We start from the raw sequence: 16,462 nt of genomic DNA, 5'->3' as shown, positions 1-16,462 counted from the left end.
ACTGCTGTTGATCAACCAGGTAACTAACAAGTAACGGGGGTCTTATGCCTTGTTTGTTCATTTCAGGTAGCAATAAGTGTTGGAAACCAAGTCAATCTGAGACCAACTCAGTGTGGTTTCAGGCAAATATCAGAGTTTAAATATCATGCAGTTTACATATTGCAAATTGGTGTGGTATAAGTTTCAGTTGCTTGTTTGCTACGTTAGCCTCATAGCTCCACTGCAAAACTGAAGAGCCAAACTTCAGAGACCAGTCTTGGCTGATCAACTACGTTTGGATTGACGGGAAATTGTGTAAATTAGATTTTTAGCCGAATCTTGAAGGCCAACATAAAAACATGGCTATCTCTGACTTTTAAGCTGCGTTTCTCTGGAAACAATCTGAATTCCCGTTGTTGTTGCATTTAATTAATATGTAAAAACAGGATAGAACAAAGTCAAAAATTAATCTTTTTTTTTTTTTTTAGCTTGTCTCACAAACTACTGCTTTTTACAAAAAAAAACGCATGAATAGGAATATAATTCTCACGTAAGTCCTGTTTTATCGCCGCTCTTATTAAATCAGTTAATAATAATAATCAAAAGTACATCCAGCAATAACGGAAGCCTTGTGCATCTTTTATACTGTGATAGAAAACAAAATAGCACACAAAGTGCAAATTCTTCCATTCCATTCTGGCCAAAGTGAACAAGCGCACTGTGATTCTTCTGGCTGCAGATTTAAACCAGTTTACAGGTGACATTGGCAAATTCTCCAAGCGAGACACTCTGTATAATAGGGTTAAATTTGACTCTTGTTGCCGTTTGACTCCTGGTTGTTGTATCAGTTGTAAATGTTTATTCTTCCTCCATTCATAATCAGACAAAGGTCATTCTGATAAAGTCAATCAAGCTTGGCTGCTCAAGGAGAAAGGTGATGGGCACACGCCAAGGCTCGAAATAACCGTGCGAGAACGTCACCCTGACAGCTTCTTATTCATCATAACACCCTCCGGTCGTTCTCCTCACACGTGAATGGTGAATGGACCTGTTTGGCACACATACATATGATACATTGTCTTTTTTTTTTTTTTTTGGTCAATGATTTATCACTTTCTATAAGAGCCTTGTGTTGTTATTAGTTACGAAGACCTCAGGGCATGCATGTAATCAGGCGTAATGAAGTTAGGGTCTGGTTTAAAAATGGACAGCACACTTACATGGACAATAAAAGGACAAACTCATTAAAGGTAATCGCTGGTCTGCTGTGTCCTACTTCAGTGTGGAGGGACGGGCCTTATGGAGACACTCTTGCTAAGAAGTCATTAGTGTGCGTAATTAAGCCACAGAATGATTAGATATGATAGAATAGGTTTGACGCTCTCTAATAGTTTGCATAATCAACGTGAATAAACTTTGAGGGAGGGAATGATATTGACATTTCAGATAACCGTTTCATGGTCACACCACACTGTATTAGAGGACTGTAATAGATTTTCTTTTTTTTTATTAAGTATCTGCAGAGTTTATGACGGATTCTATGGAAAATTAGGCCATAGGGAGTTACATACGATGCAGGCCTGTCTGTGTGGACATTGTGATGGTGACTGGGTGTGGGTATGGCTCTGTGGCCATGTATTTAGCTCTCTGTTGGCACTCTGTTGTGACTAGACTGGCCATATCACTGTTCAGCTATAGTAATGCAGAAACCAGTGCATAGACATTACTTTGCAAAAGTAGACCATGCTTCGTTCATTCTATTTGCAATCAAAAACACGGGAAATATTGGTTTAACAGAGCTAAGAGGCTTAAACCACCTGATATTATACCCATTTTGTTGTTCCCACCTGTGAGCTTTCATTCCAGTCTCAGACGTTTGAATCATTTTTTTTTCCCTTCCAATATCCGATCCAGTATTCTCTGCTGATATTGGCTGGATACCAGTTCCTGGTATGGGATTGGTGCCATCTTTAGTTTGTGTTTGTGTACAGGCTGCTCTCTCCAGAGCTGCTGCTCGGTGTGTACAGCTTACTGGCCTTGGGGACACGCTTGTTGCCATGGTGGACTTGGTTTGTGTGAGCCTCTTAAGCTTGATGTTAAACAGAGCGAGAGCTTCTAACTTTTTGCGTGTGCCTATTTAACTTTTTATCTATGTTCATTTTAAGGGCTGTCAAACAATATAATTAAAAATCATTTTGGGTAGTTAGTTGCAGTTTATTGCATTTGTCTTCTTTGATTACCCTAAAGAAAGATATTTTTCCATTTAAAAAATGCAGTGCATTTCATTAGGGTGATATGAGTGGACGAAATGGGCCCACTCTTGCACCTGAACATGAAAATCACTTGATGAGTGAGAGCACAGGCTTGTGACTTGCCACTTTACAGTTGCTTTTGTGTCTTTGCTGCTTGTTAATTAAGCCATAGTTCTCCCGTGAGCACTGTTCAGTTTAGAAGAAATATCTGTAATGATCCAGGACATCAGTTTTTGATATTGCTGCCATCAGTGCTGTGATCTGCATGCTTACAGCTCGCTGTAATTCCGTAATAAACAAATTCACCATGGCTGGAAATAACTTTGGTTTCATGACGACAGCCATCAGTGGAACCTGCCTATAAAAGCTGCATTTGATGACGAGATATAGCAATAGCATGCTGGCAGCTGGACTTCAGGTTGAAACTACAGAAGTAGTTTATTAGTTTATTGGGCCCAGTCCCATTCCTTCTTTTTACCCCTACCCCTTCTTTTCGAGTGTAACCCTCTCCCTTGAAACTGAGTTACAGGGGGGTAGTGGTTGAAATCTTCCCCCTATGAAATGGGACGACCCTTCAAGAACCGGATACGTCATCAGTTGTCGTAGAGTTTTACGTAAACAGACGAGACGAGGTTTCCCGGCCATTTCCAATACGCCGCCTCCGGCTGTGGTGATCGCACTTGTGTGTCACATGACCGGACAGGTGAATCGTATTTAAAACAGCCTGGAAAAAATAACCAGGACGTGTTTTCCTGCTGTGTCTCCAGACTAGAGCAATAACGGTACATCACACTGACATTTGCTGTTCATCTGAAGGAGACTGAAAAGCATCGGCGCTCGCGATTCATTCACAACTTCAGTTTTACACATCAATCAATCAATCAATCAATCAATCAAACGAGTAAGCGAATAAAAAAAAAGAGCACAAACCAAAAACTACATCACTTCATCAACAGCTACTAGCGCTGCTCTGCAGGCGACCCTGCCGGCCTGCAGTGACAGCAGACGAGGGGAAAGTTCAGCTCCTCACTGCTTAAATACATTTAGGGCATCATCCGCCTTCAAAGAGGGGGGCAATTATTTATTATCGCCACTAAGAATTCTTCAGTGATATGAAGCTGACCTTAGCCTTCTAATCGCCAGCTTCATGATAGAATTTTCCCGTTCCACCTTAAATAGTGAGGCAACCTCAGCTACCAGAACCTAACTGCTGCATTTTTTAAGGTGGAACGGGAAAATTCACCAGGTAGCGACCGAGACATCAGCATATTACTAGTGATTTTTATGCATGTTATGAAGGAAATTACCATAAAATGCTATTAAAATGTTTTTTTTAACAGAGAAAATACATTTGTGTGTTGCTTTTGCAACCATCTTACCGATGATTTGCAGGGCATTTTCTCATAACACTCTGTAGTGCACCTCTGAAAATCTCCATTTGAAGGGCCATGTAGCCCTAATACTTAATCCTACCCCTCCATCCCAACAACCATCGGGACAACCCTAAACCTAGATGTGAACACGCAAAACAGAGGGGTAGGGCTAAGTGTTGGGGGCAAGGGGTGAAATGGGATTAGGCCTTGATCTTAACTCCTTAAATGACCAGGGCTCAGTTAGTTTGCATTATAGTCCCTGTAGTTACTGAATAATAAGCCATAAACCTGGGATTTTAAGGGGTTACAGTTTATTTATTTCCTTAATTTGAGAAGTGGTGCCCAAACATTTTGTTTTGGGGGCTAAAGTGTAGTGTTTATGGTGGAAAGCCAAAAAGACCAAACAGTGTTTGCATAAAGAAGGAAGGTAGGTTTCATGTTGAGTTTTTCAAAATGTATTTTATAATATTACATAAATGGAAAATAAGAATTTAATAAGATACATAGTATAAAAAATGTCCTCTAATTGGTGAGGGGTTAGAGTGGACAAACAGGGAAAAGCATCATCATTGGCCATCTTTTGGAGGCCCTGATTTATGTCATGAGGTAGAGACACTTGTGTATGTCACTGGCAATCTGTATTGATGGTGACTGCCAAAACCCAAACCCAGCTGATATCAGAATCTTCCATATGTTGACCATGTGACAGGTCAGGCTGACCCGCTTTCTAGCATTTTCTCGTGGGACCGTTTATTCCTTCTTTCCATCAATCTATGCGTACTGTCATCAGCATTTTGTTCCATATGGTACAGGATGCATTATGAAAACTGTCTGCAAGTGCTTGAATGGGACTGATTGCTTTAGCTATATGTGCGTTCACCTACACGGCACCGTTTCACCTACTCAGTGTATGGTGCTGATTGATAATCACGGCCGGTTTGTCTCTACACTAGAGAATAGGCCTGATGCGTTTGATCATTAGCTCTTAAAAGACTCTGTGTTAAGGCACTGGGAGGATTCTCGGTTTTGCGCAGAGAACGCCGCTGTTTTAAGTCATCCTCTTTGTGTAAGAGGAGTTACACTACTCCTAAGTGCAGTGTCCCATGTGACTGACGCAATCTCCACTGCGCTGCTGTAACAATACAAACTCACACATGCACATACGCACACACAATCACATTTTATATCGCTGCTTTCATGTCTCTCTCACTATTTTACAAGCAAGGCTTTTTAAAGCGTCTTTGTGCTAATATCACTTTCCTTTTATCTCTTTCTCAACATCACAGTCATTTTTACAGTTGTTTCACATCGTCTCTTTTTCCCAGTAAAACTAATCCTTTTTTGAGCACCTAAACTGTGGAATGCTCTGCTTACACCTTTTAGGTCTGCTGATTCTATGTAGTCTTTTAAAAGGCAGCAAAAGTCATTCTAGTCTTTTGAGACAGGCGTTTGGCTAATCTGTATGCAGCAGGTCTGCATTCTATATATTTGTGTGGGGTTTATTTATTATGTGTTTGTCTTTTGTACTTATGTTGTGTTCTGCTTTTGTAAAGCACTTGGTGACTTTTCTGTGAAAAGCACTGTACAAATGAATTTCACTTACTTTTTATTTAATCTTCTCTGCACAGTAGCACTTATCTTCCATACAGAATAGCTTTCATAATTTGGTAAGACTTGCACATAGCTTGGATGTAAACGTTACGCAGAAGGGAATAAATAAAAATTCAAGAATAAGACGACTTGAGACGTAGACACTATCATGTTGTATGCTGCATCTTCTCTGTCCTACTACTGTACAAGCTTGGTCCCTGCAGAATTGCTGAAGGCCTTTATATTTGGGACATTTGTTAACTGATGTGGTATTTGGCGGCAACTATTTCATGGTGGACTTTTTCAGATGTGAGAAATATGCTTCGGAAATGTCGGCATGGTTGTTCATTTCTAACATCTTGCAAGCTTTTATTACTTTAACACCTTAGTAGCAGATGATCACTGAAAGATCTGAACTTAATAAACAACAAAGCTTTAAAGATCTGAACTTGTTGCATGCCGTAGTGACAAATACCACAATTTGAAGTGAATTTACGTAATAAATACCAAAATTTGCAAACTTGTTAAATACCTGAAATAAATATCGGACCTTTTGAAGACCTGAACTTATTAAACACCTATAACAAATAAGGTTTAAGCAATCTGAGCCTTATCACCAGCATCACTACCATCCTTCCACAGTTTCAAACACAAAACACAAAGATCTAAGCTTGAAAAAGTTTGAAGATCTGAATTTTATAACCGGCAGAATTAAATATCAGAAACGGAAGTGCCTGAGCTCAATAAATACTAGTAATGAATAGCGAAGTTTGGAGGATCTAGCAAACTTTTTCAGGTCAGATTTTCTGCATAGTCTCAGAGTTGAAGGTTTAAATCTTTGTAGAAATGGCCATATTTTATGGCCAGAAGCTGTCCTGTGCCTGAGAGGAGGCTGGAAAGGGGAGGCGTGTGTAGCGGGTGGGTTTGGAGAACAGATCCGGACCCCTGCCGTGCCCCAGAAGAAGAGCAGATGAAAGCGGCGATTTCCTTCTTCTTATTCTTCAGTTTAGAAAGGCTTCTCTGAGTGTGCGCTGCTGAGCGCTCCTGTGTATATCTGTGCGTGTGTGTGAGAGCGAGAGTGACTTGGTATACACACACACACGCACACATCTCTGCTCGTGCCAACTCTGCTCCCTTGAGCCCACCTCTCTCTCTATCTCTCTCTCTCTCTGTCTGTGCTTTCAGTAGTAGAAGTCACCTCCTCTGCTTTTCTATCGCAAAGCAGGTGAACAACAGGAGGAGTGCCACTCCTCTCAGCGCGCCGCAGAGCGGGCTCAACTTTTTTCCTTCTTTTTTTTTCCGGGAGGGGAAGAAAGGCAAGAGAGGAAGATTAAAAACAGCCGTGTGATGTGGAGAGCTGAGCCGCCTCCTGAGGATTCCTGGCATAATAATTTAAATGATCAAATGATCCAGAGGAGACTTGTTAGCGCAGAAACAGCCTCCTAGTTGGCCCCATGGGCCTCACGCTGAGCCACATGCATTGCAAAACAGCTCCTCTGTTGTGCTAAAGAATCTCACCGTTTTTTTTTCTAACCACACTACTTCTTTTTCGGTGACTTTTCTTTTTTTTCCCTTTTTTTCATTCCTTCCTACATTGTTGGATTTGTCTAGATAAGTATTTGGGAGCAACTTGAGGAGCCGAGGTTGGCAGTTGCTAATGGAGGCGGCTTTGTGTGAAGAGTTCTTCTCATTTTGGATTCGGTTGAACTCGCACTTTGAGAGCGAGGAATCATTAGAGCATCTGAAATGAAACTTAACCAATTTCACATATGAGTGAAGAGGCGAACTCACAGTACAGCTTTTACTATTTACTAACACCCATGCCCGTTTTCCCTGTCTGTCTCCCCGCTTCTCTCCCTGTCAGACCCGGCTCCGGTGCTGGAAGCCTCCCACTCGCTGGAGGAGCATTTGGTTGAGCTACAGAGCTCGTCCCCGGACAGTGAGACCCTGGTCAAGGAAATCTCTGGCCACTGGAGGAGACACCTGGAGTGCCTTAACAACGCAGGTCAGCACAAAGTTTTAAAGTCTGTGCAGACACTATAGGCTGACCTTGTGTCAGAACCATTCTAGTACACTGAAACACCCAACCCTGCTGTAGAATAGGGCGCATAGTTCTGGACTTGAAGGGCCATGGTCCAGCACAGTTTGATAAGTTCCCTTCTCAACCTCAAGGAATTCCCCCAAGTAAGTAAGTGACTATATTCAATAAATGTGTTTAGGGGAATCAACAAACTGTGCTGGACTTCAGCCATCCAGGACTGGAATTGATGAACTTTGCTCTAAAGGAACTGGAAAAATGTGCTTTTTACACTAGAGTTGTTAATAGGGAGCTATAGCCCTCAGTCATGACCTCACAAGGGAAAAATCTATTAGGCAGGCTTCTGGACAATCAGCATTGGCTTTGAATGGGTCTCGAAAACACCAAGTTCAGTTCTACAGTACGTAAGTCAGTCATGCAATTTGTAATTACAATTCTATGTTAAGAAAGCACTTTGAGGGACCACTCACACTTGTCTAAATGTCTAAAGAATGAGAAGGGACAGAGACAATAGATCATATTTTGACAGAACAGTGAAGAATTGATATATCTGTGCTGCACTCACTGATGTGCTATTACGTGGAAACTGTTATAAGGTTCCATAAACTTTGTAAATATTTGCAAGAAAGTCTCAAAATACTTAAATCAGGTGTTCTTAGTTTCAAATATATTCATTTTGATTTATTTCCAAGTATTTTGTGTGCATCAAATTCTGTGTGCTGGTCACAACTTCACATTAGGTTGATTGGGATTTTTGTCAGCGTTCTGTAACGATGCTGTGAAGAGCAAATGTATTTGTTAGTGGAGCACGGATAGGTCAGTTGAGGACAGTCCAGCGTCTTTTACAGTAACTCTCCCTTGGTCTCCCCCACAGAAAGCAAAGAGGAAGGTACAGTAACTGTAGAGAGGGTAGAGGCATCAGAACAGCCGCCCCATATGATGACCCCAAACAGCACACCGAGCCTCCAAGATGGTGGCTCACCTCCCCATAACCACCAGGGCCTACATGAAAGGTATGTGTATGTCAGTGCACTAATTCACAGACATACTTGTTGGGACAGTGTGGAAAATGCTAATTAAAAAAAAGAAAGCAGTGATTTTCAAAAAATTCACTCCCATTTTATTGTAGACAGTATGTACATAAGATATTTCATGTTTTGTGTGGTCAACCTCATGTAATTTGTAAATATATAATCATTCTTCCCATTGAGGCCTGCAGTACATTCCAAAAAAAGGTGGAATGGGGGTGGTTTAGGGCTAGAAATGAGGTAAAATAATTAAATAATGATGTGATTTGAAACAGGTGATATCAACAGGTGATTGTAATCATGATTTGATGTGAAATTAGCATCCAAAAAGGGTCTAGCCCTTCAGAAGCAAAGATGTGCTGAATATCACCAGCTTGCCAACAAATGTGTGAGAAAAGAATTGTTTAAAAGTACACACACACACACACACACACAAACACACACACACACAAACACATTTTCTAAGCTGCTTCTCCATCAGGGTCACGGGGGGTGCTGGAGCCTATCCCAGCGGTCATTGGGCAGAAGGCAGGATACACCCTGGACAGGTCACCAGTCCATTGCAGGGCAGACAGACAGACACAGACAGTCACTCACACCCAGGGGCAATTTAGCATGTCCAATTGGCCTGACTGCATATCTTTGGACTGTGGGAGGAAACCGGAGAACCCGGAGGAAACCCACACCAACGTGGGGAGAACATGCAAACTCCAGTTTAAAAGTAATGTTCCTCAAAGAAAGCTAGGAAGGGGCTTGGGTATTTCTGCATGTGTGGTGCAGAACATAATTAAAAGATTAAGAATTTCAGTGTGTGAAGGGCAAATACACCATCATTCCTCTATAAGTGATATAACTACATGGGCTCAAGGTTACTTTCGCAAACATTTGTCAGGCACTACAATACATAGTGATGTCCACGAATACCAGTTAAAACTAAGCTGAAAGGAAGCCTTGTGTTAACCGTTTCCTCTGACGCATCTGGGATGGACCATCACAGAGGAAATGTGTATTGTGGTCAGATGAGTCAGTATTTCAGGTCTTTTTTGGAAGAAACACCATCTGTTCTTGACCTCTTGATCTTTGAAAGATAAAAAAGGACCATCCAGGGTCTGTCATGGTGTGGGGTTGGGTCAGCACCCTTGGCTAAGGTAACGTAGACTTCTGTGATGTCACCATTAAGGCTGAAAGTATGTAGTCATTTTGGAGCAATAAGTGCTGCCTTCAAGACAACGTCTTTTTCAGAGAGGCCCAGCATATTTCAACAACACAATGCAAAACTACATTCTGCACACGTTACAAAGGCACGGTGGTGAAAGAAGAGAGTGCGGGTGCTGGACTGCTGAACTCTCCCCAGTAGTGAATGTTTGTCACACCTTAAAGCACAAAACTTGACAACAAAGACAGTGTACTGTTGCACACCTTTAAACTTATTTGCAGGACAAACGGGACAAAATTACACCTGAAATGCTTTGCCACTTAGTGTAGTGTAGTCTCGCCTCACAGCAAGGAGGGCCTGGGTTCGATTCCCCGGCCGGGCGACCAGGGTCCTCTCTGTGTGGAGTTTGCATGTTCTCCCCGTGTCTGTGTGGATTTCCTCCGGGTTCTCCGGTTTCCTCCCACAGTCCAAAGACATGCAGTAAGGCCAATTGGACGTGCTAAATTGCCCCTAGGTGTGATTCTGTGAGTGTGTGAGTGTCTGTCTGTCTGCCCTGCGATGAACTGGCGACCCATCCAGGGTGTATCCTGCCTTCCGCCCGAAGACTGCTGGGATAGGCTCCAGCACCCCCCCCGCGACCGTGATGGAGAAGCGGCTTAGAAAATGCATGGATGGATGGATGGATGGGTTGTCAGTTTGTAAACATTTATTAGGGTTAGTAGTAAATGCTTTACCATCGCAACTTTTTTTTTAATGTTTGTTGCAAGAATCAAAACAAAGTTCTTGAGCTAAAACATTAAATAATGTGCTGTTGTATTATTGTCAATATAATACTAGTCAGAAATAATTTAAAATCAGTTTTCAGTTTTAATTTTAAATTAGCACACTGTCCCAAGTTTTCTGATTTGGGGTTGTAAATAACATTATTTACATTATCACAATGTATTAATATACAAATGCACGAAGGAGTAGATAACTTTTTAAGGTTAGGTAAAAAAAAAAGGAATGAAACAGCCTCAAAGAGAACCAGTTTGAGTAGTTAGATAAATGACTAAATAACCTTTAGTTATCTTAGAAGTTATTACAGAAGTCATCTATGGAATATCTAGAAGTAGAGGTGCAAGTCAGCTCTGGCTGATCTGAGTAAAGATGGGATAAGTTTTACATGTAGAGGTGGAGAGATGTAGGTATCACATTAGTGAGTTTAGTCCCATTCAAATCCACCTTGTCCATCGTTTTTATGGACTGCACACTCATGCTACAGTAAACATTCCAATGGCTTTTACCTACTAGAAAATAAACCATAGCATTAAGCTCAGATGATAACCTCCCAGTCTTCCATGTGCTTGGGTTTACCTCCCAGTTTTGTCCATGTGCTTCTTTGCTTCGATTTTCTTTTCGTTAAGATGTACACCAGTAACAGAAATGGCAAAATGAACAGAGCAGAACTTGTTATTACCTTCGACGGGAGTTAAGATTAATAGCTTTGTAGGGTGTTAGGAGAAACTCAATTACAGTTATGTTAAATGTTTGGCTGAGCGAAACTTTTTTGGTGTGTATGAATTGAGTAAATCCCATCTCTGTAATTTATATCAAGATTCCTTATCCCATGCAAAATGGTTATAAACATTACAGACATTCTGTGTAAATGTGAAAACAAACCCATCTTAACACTTAAAAGAGTAGAATCATTTTTGAAGAAGACTGGTGTCTTGTTAATGCTGGGAGTGTGGCTTGTTCTACCAGTTGGTGCTGTACTCTTTGACTCCTCAGGGAAGCAGATGAAGCAGACACTACGCTCTCTGGCAGACTGGCCCATGCTGAGGACAGGATCAAAGCTCTTCAGTCATGTCAGTATTGATTAAAACCATACACCACTTAGGCCCGCGAAAAGGTTAAAGGTAAAGTGTTAACCGTGTTCATTCTGTTTGTTCACAGCACTGAACAAAGCCCAGTCGGAGCTGCAGGAGCTGAGGTGTAAATATGACCAAGAAATGGCTGCAAAGTAAGCCTTTATTACTACTGAAATGTTTTTAATCTGCCCCCATCATTACTTTCTTTTTTTTTTTGATGTTTGATGTTTTTCTCTTCATGCCACATCTGCCTAAAACAGATAATCACTGTATCCAAGTCTAACAGTAGTTTTACTTGATGACTGCATCCAATACATCACCATCAGCAGCACGTACATTAGGATTGAATGTGATATTGTATGTAGTTTTGGATGCGGCTGTTTCTCAAGATAGGAGATATTTTTCCTATTCTGTCATAACCAGGCGCATCTTCTCTATTCTGGTCCTGGAGTTGCCCATCGTGCACATCGTGTTTTACCCAGAGACACTTCAGGGAAAACAGCAGGGAGAACATATACATAACTTTTTCTACTACTTTTCATTGGGATTCCTAATAAGAGTCTTCAAAAACTACAGTACGTTCTGAACAGTGCTGCTTGGATCCTGATGAGAGTACAGAAACATGAACACACACCTATCCTTCACTCTCTCCACTGGCTTCCCGTCTCTGTTAGGGTTGAATACAAGGTCTCCCTACTCACGTACCGGTGCATCCGGGGAAATGCTCCTCCCTACCTGAAAGAACTTCTCACTCCACGAACCTCATCATGATCTCTCCGCTCTACAAACTCAAATCGCCGTTCCCAGGACTAAGCTCAGCACCATGGGTGATCGGGCTTTTTGCTCCGCAGCACCTCGTTTATGGAACGCCCTCCCTCCCGCACCACAGACAATTGAGAGTTTTAAAAAAGGATTAAAAACATTTCTTTTTAGCAGAACTTATGGTTCTTAATCAACTTGATTGGTTTTATGCCGTTTTATACTGGTGATTTTACTTTGTAGCACTTTGAGATTTGTTTCAAATGTAAAGTGTATTATACATTTTTTAAAATTATTATTATTATTATTACTAAATACTTAGGTTTTTGTTTGATATACATCTGTGAAACTTGCTGGAGGGTTGGAAAAATGAAAGGCAGTTTATAAATGATATGTGCAAGGATCCTATCCTAACAAGCTGTTGCTGTATCTGTGCTGCAGCAAACCTGTGGATTCCACAATCTTCATTAGATTGCACTGTCCTTAGCCAGTCAGCAGTGCAGAACAATACTTGATAAGGGCACTAGATAAAATGCTCTTCACTAATCGAGTAGTCGCTGCTTGGCAAAGTTAACATGCTTTACAACAACTGGCTGCATTTTCTTATGATGGCCAGTTTAATAGACGAGGCAAATGCAACACAGCCTCCTGCTACAGTTGAGGGGCTTATTTTAAATCTGTATACGTTGGCATATTATTTTGCTAAACCTTTATCAGTGGGATATTTAATATATTTGTGTCGAATTTCATGCAGTCAATACAACAATGTGTGTTTTTCAACAGGTTGTTTGTGATCGAATTCAGTTGTTTTGTGCTGTGTATCTCTAGGGTGATGTGCTGATAATATACACTGTCCAGCTGTTTTGTAATTTGCTTCATTCTGTCTGTTGCTTTGTCTGTCATTATGTTGGCTTGAGAAGGATCGTAGAGCCTATATTTGACATTTTTGAGACCAGTCTCAGGTATGGTTTTTGCACATCATTCCTTCAAACATAGCATTGGGATAACACTGATTGCAAAGGACATTGCAATCTAGCAACGCCTTAGCAACCAACTGGGATACCACTGCACCAACATAATAACACCTTAACAGCTGCCTGGGATTCCATAGCGACAGCCAAGTAATACCTTACCAACCACCTGGGAAAACATAGCAACACCTTAGCAACCATCTGGCGTTTCATAGCAATTGGCTTTGTCAAGCCAGCTTAAAATTCATTTACAAATGTTCCCTTTCTAGTTCCACATGCAGTGTGTCTATAACACAGCGCGCTGATGTATATAAATTGAGTTTTATTTTTTTATGTGAGGCACCTGGATTGTAACTCTCACTCAGACTAAGCATTCAGAATTAAGTTTGCATGTTCTCCACAGGGGGAGACATTAGCACTCAGGTAGCTTTTATGTGCATAATTAGAATGGTTATAATAATAGTAATGGTTATAGAACTATTACAGCTATCATACAAATAACATTAGTTTTTTAACTAGGTTGTGGATGACAGTACAGTAGCATCAGTGGCATAGTGTGTATGGGGCAAATGAGACTGGATCACTGTATTAGAGTGATTAATAATGTCACCCCTCCCATTTGGCAAAACCATGTGCCACTACTGGTTTACCCTGCTCTATAACACATGATTCAACACAGAAGGGGTGTGTTAATTTGCTATTGAGTTGATCAGGTGTGTTAAAGCAGGGTAAACACCAAAATACACAGGGAAATCTTCAATGATGTCCCCATATATCCAATTGAATCATTGTATTTTCAAGGTTTATCTCCATCCTGGATGTCTTTACGGCTCCCTGTATGCACGTGCATGTCCAGCACTGGGCAGCAGGATGTTAGCCTTCTCTCTGTCTGCTTGGCTCTGGCTGTCGGCCTCTGACAGACCTGAAGAAGGATTGCTCCATTTACAGATTGCCTCAGCAAACACTTGGGCCTGTCATCATCTCCCGACATAATGTTTCCAGCTCACGCCTTGAACGAATCTGGAACTCATACAAGGGGGGCTGTCAATAGGCATTCGCAGTAAATGGCCGCTTTGTTCGGTTCTGCTATGGTAGGCCCGAGAACGCTCAACTAATGGATTTTCTTCCAGGCTTAATCCATGCCGCAATTGAACTGAAAGTTTTCAGATAAAGCGTGCACTCTCCATTCGGTTGGATTTGAAGAATTTTCCATTTGACTCCCTCTCTCTCTTTCTGTCTCTCTCTCTCTCTCTCTTTCTCTCTGTCTTTTTCTCTCCCTTTCTGTGATGTTCACCAGCAATATATGAGCCCAACTACTGGCCCAACAGCTCTTTAGCTTTTTGGCTGCTGTTCTAATGCTACACGTACTTCAGCAGTCTTTCTCAAAGCTTGGCCAGATACCTAGGAATTCATTAGCGCAGCCACTTATTTACCCCAAGAGAGAGGAACAAAGTCACGCTTAAGTGTGGTATGGCAAGTTCAAAAGGTGGTGTAGAGTCTTAAGAGGCACCTATCTCTCTGATTTTGCTCTTAAAGCAAATGTTCTCTAATTGAGAGGGGATCTTTGTTTAGAGGAACCTCGGAGATTCGTGTATTTAATCAATCTTTCAGCCTTCCTCATTATTCAGCCTCTCCACCTTTTGAAAATCAACTCCCTGATGACTGAGAGGAAACTGTTGAACTTCAAACAAACCTTATGAATCATCTCCCCGAGACGCTATTCAAATGAGAGCTCTCTGATTGTTGGGAGTGTGTAGGCATGTCGAGATGTGATGTCGAATAATGCGCGATAGATGTGACTCACTCTGCTTTAATGACAGGAGACCTTGCTTCTTCTTCCTTTCCTTTTTTTTCCCTCATTTCAGCGACTTTCTCCAGCTCTTAGCAACTTTGGAGGAGGTTTTGTAATCGGGCTGTTTTTTGTTTACGATGGAGAGGCTGTTTTATGGTTTGAAATTGGAGCAGATATGCATTGTGTGGCAGTGACGGCTCTAGTTTCTGGAGTAGCGCATTTGTTGCGAGGGCGTGCTCCGTACATTGATGAACGCCAAAGATAAAAGATGGTTTGCTTACAAGAATTTTTGTGTGGTGATGCATATAGAGGCATGTTGTCAATATTGATGCTGTATGACCTAAAATGTTGTCGTTGTTGTTTGATGCCCCGGCGTTTATTCTGTTTTTCAGAGCGGAGGAAGTGGGCACGCTCAGGACGAACCTGGAGAAGGCCAACCAGGTGAGTACAGGCCTCTCCACTCCGCCGCTGATTGAGGATCCTGCATTTGTTAAGATAATCACCTTTTGTAATCAAGCCTCGGGGCTTTAATTAGACGCCCCTGCAACCCCTCTTCCTCTGCCCCCGCCCTCAGCGCTCTCAGGGCCCCCGTGATTAGCCGTCTGCCTTTCTGCAGGCAGCGGAGGGCCACCAGACAGCAGAGTGCGATGGCTGCTGAGAGAGAGGCGTGATGCAGCGCGGAGCGGAGTGGCGAGAGCGCGGGGAGGCTGTTAGTTGCCTCGTCGCGCTGATTGCTTCCTTTTTTTCCCTTTTTTTTCCTTTCCGCAGCGATTTTCTTTTTCTCCCCTTCGCCAGCAGCTCTTAGATAAATGTTCCGAAAATGAGTCATTAATTAGCAGGCCGTGTGTGACAGAGCAGGTAAACAGTTTGGGAAGAAAGTGCCTGCGAGTAAACACTCACCTCAGCAGAACAGGACCAGAGAGAGAGAGACAGACAGAAACAGTGTACATTCTTTCCTTTACTCAGCTCTCTCGCCCGACTGTGTTTATAGAAAGTCTACAGTTTTGTGTTATACTGTTTCAGTTTACATAATATTATATAGGTATTTAACAAATTACATGCAGGTCACTTTTCTAGGGCTGTCAGACGATTAAAAGTATTCATCTAAATGAATTGCATTATTTTGCATAATTAATTTCATTTGTCATTAATGGCTCAAATTTGACTGTGACGAAAAACGCAGTTGCCAGTTTTTATTACTACAGTCCAGTGAGAACAACAGCGATTCAATGTCCTGACCAGTGACTGTGTATACACTCACCAGCCACTTTATTAGGTTCAATTGCATGTTAACACAAATAGCTAATCAGCCAATCACACGGCTGCAACTCACTGCATTTAGGCATGTCGAGGTGGTCAAGACAACTTGCTGAAGTGCAGACCGAGCATCAGAACGGGGAAGAAAGGGGATTTAAGTGACTTTGAACGTGGCGTGGTTGTTGGTGCCAGACGGGCTGGTCTGAGTATTTCAGAAACTGCTGATCTACTGGGATTTTCACACACAACCATCTCTAGGGTTTACAGAGAACGGTCCGAAAAAGAGGAAATATCCAGTGAGCGGTCAGTTGTGTGGACGAAAATGCCTTGTTGATGTGAGAGGTCAGAGGAGAATGGGCAGACTGGTTCCAGATGATAGAAAGGCAACAGGAACTCAAATAACCGCTTGTTACA

At 41.8% G+C, this 16,462-nt stretch overlaps 1 protein-coding gene across 9 annotated transcripts in view; it reads left to right on the top strand.

Annotated features, from left to right (window-relative positions):
• The window catches only part of cux2b (cut-like homeobox 2b), a 182,679-nt gene that overhangs the window by 141,699 nt on the left and 24,518 nt on the right, over positions 1-16,462 (top strand). For all 9 annotated transcript variants that reach the window (XM_017702803.2, XM_037535856.1, XM_037535851.1 and 6 more), the window contains 5 exons: positions 7,059-7,199; positions 8,107-8,245; positions 11,190-11,266; positions 11,355-11,421; positions 15,184-15,232. In XM_017702803.2, the coding sequence (XP_017558292.1) occupies positions 7,059-7,199; positions 8,107-8,245; positions 11,190-11,266; positions 11,355-11,421; positions 15,184-15,232 (473 nt within the window). The remainder of the gene's footprint in view (positions 1-7,058; positions 7,200-8,106; positions 8,246-11,189; positions 11,267-11,354; positions 11,422-15,183; positions 15,233-16,462) is intronic.

This window comes from Pygocentrus nattereri, chromosome 28 (assembly GCF_015220715.1).
Source record: "Pygocentrus nattereri isolate fPygNat1 chromosome 28, fPygNat1.pri, whole genome shotgun sequence".
Classification (NCBI taxonomy): domain Eukaryota; kingdom Metazoa; phylum Chordata; class Actinopteri; order Characiformes; family Serrasalmidae; genus Pygocentrus; species Pygocentrus nattereri.
This window is presented reverse-complemented; position numbering and strand designations above follow the sequence as displayed.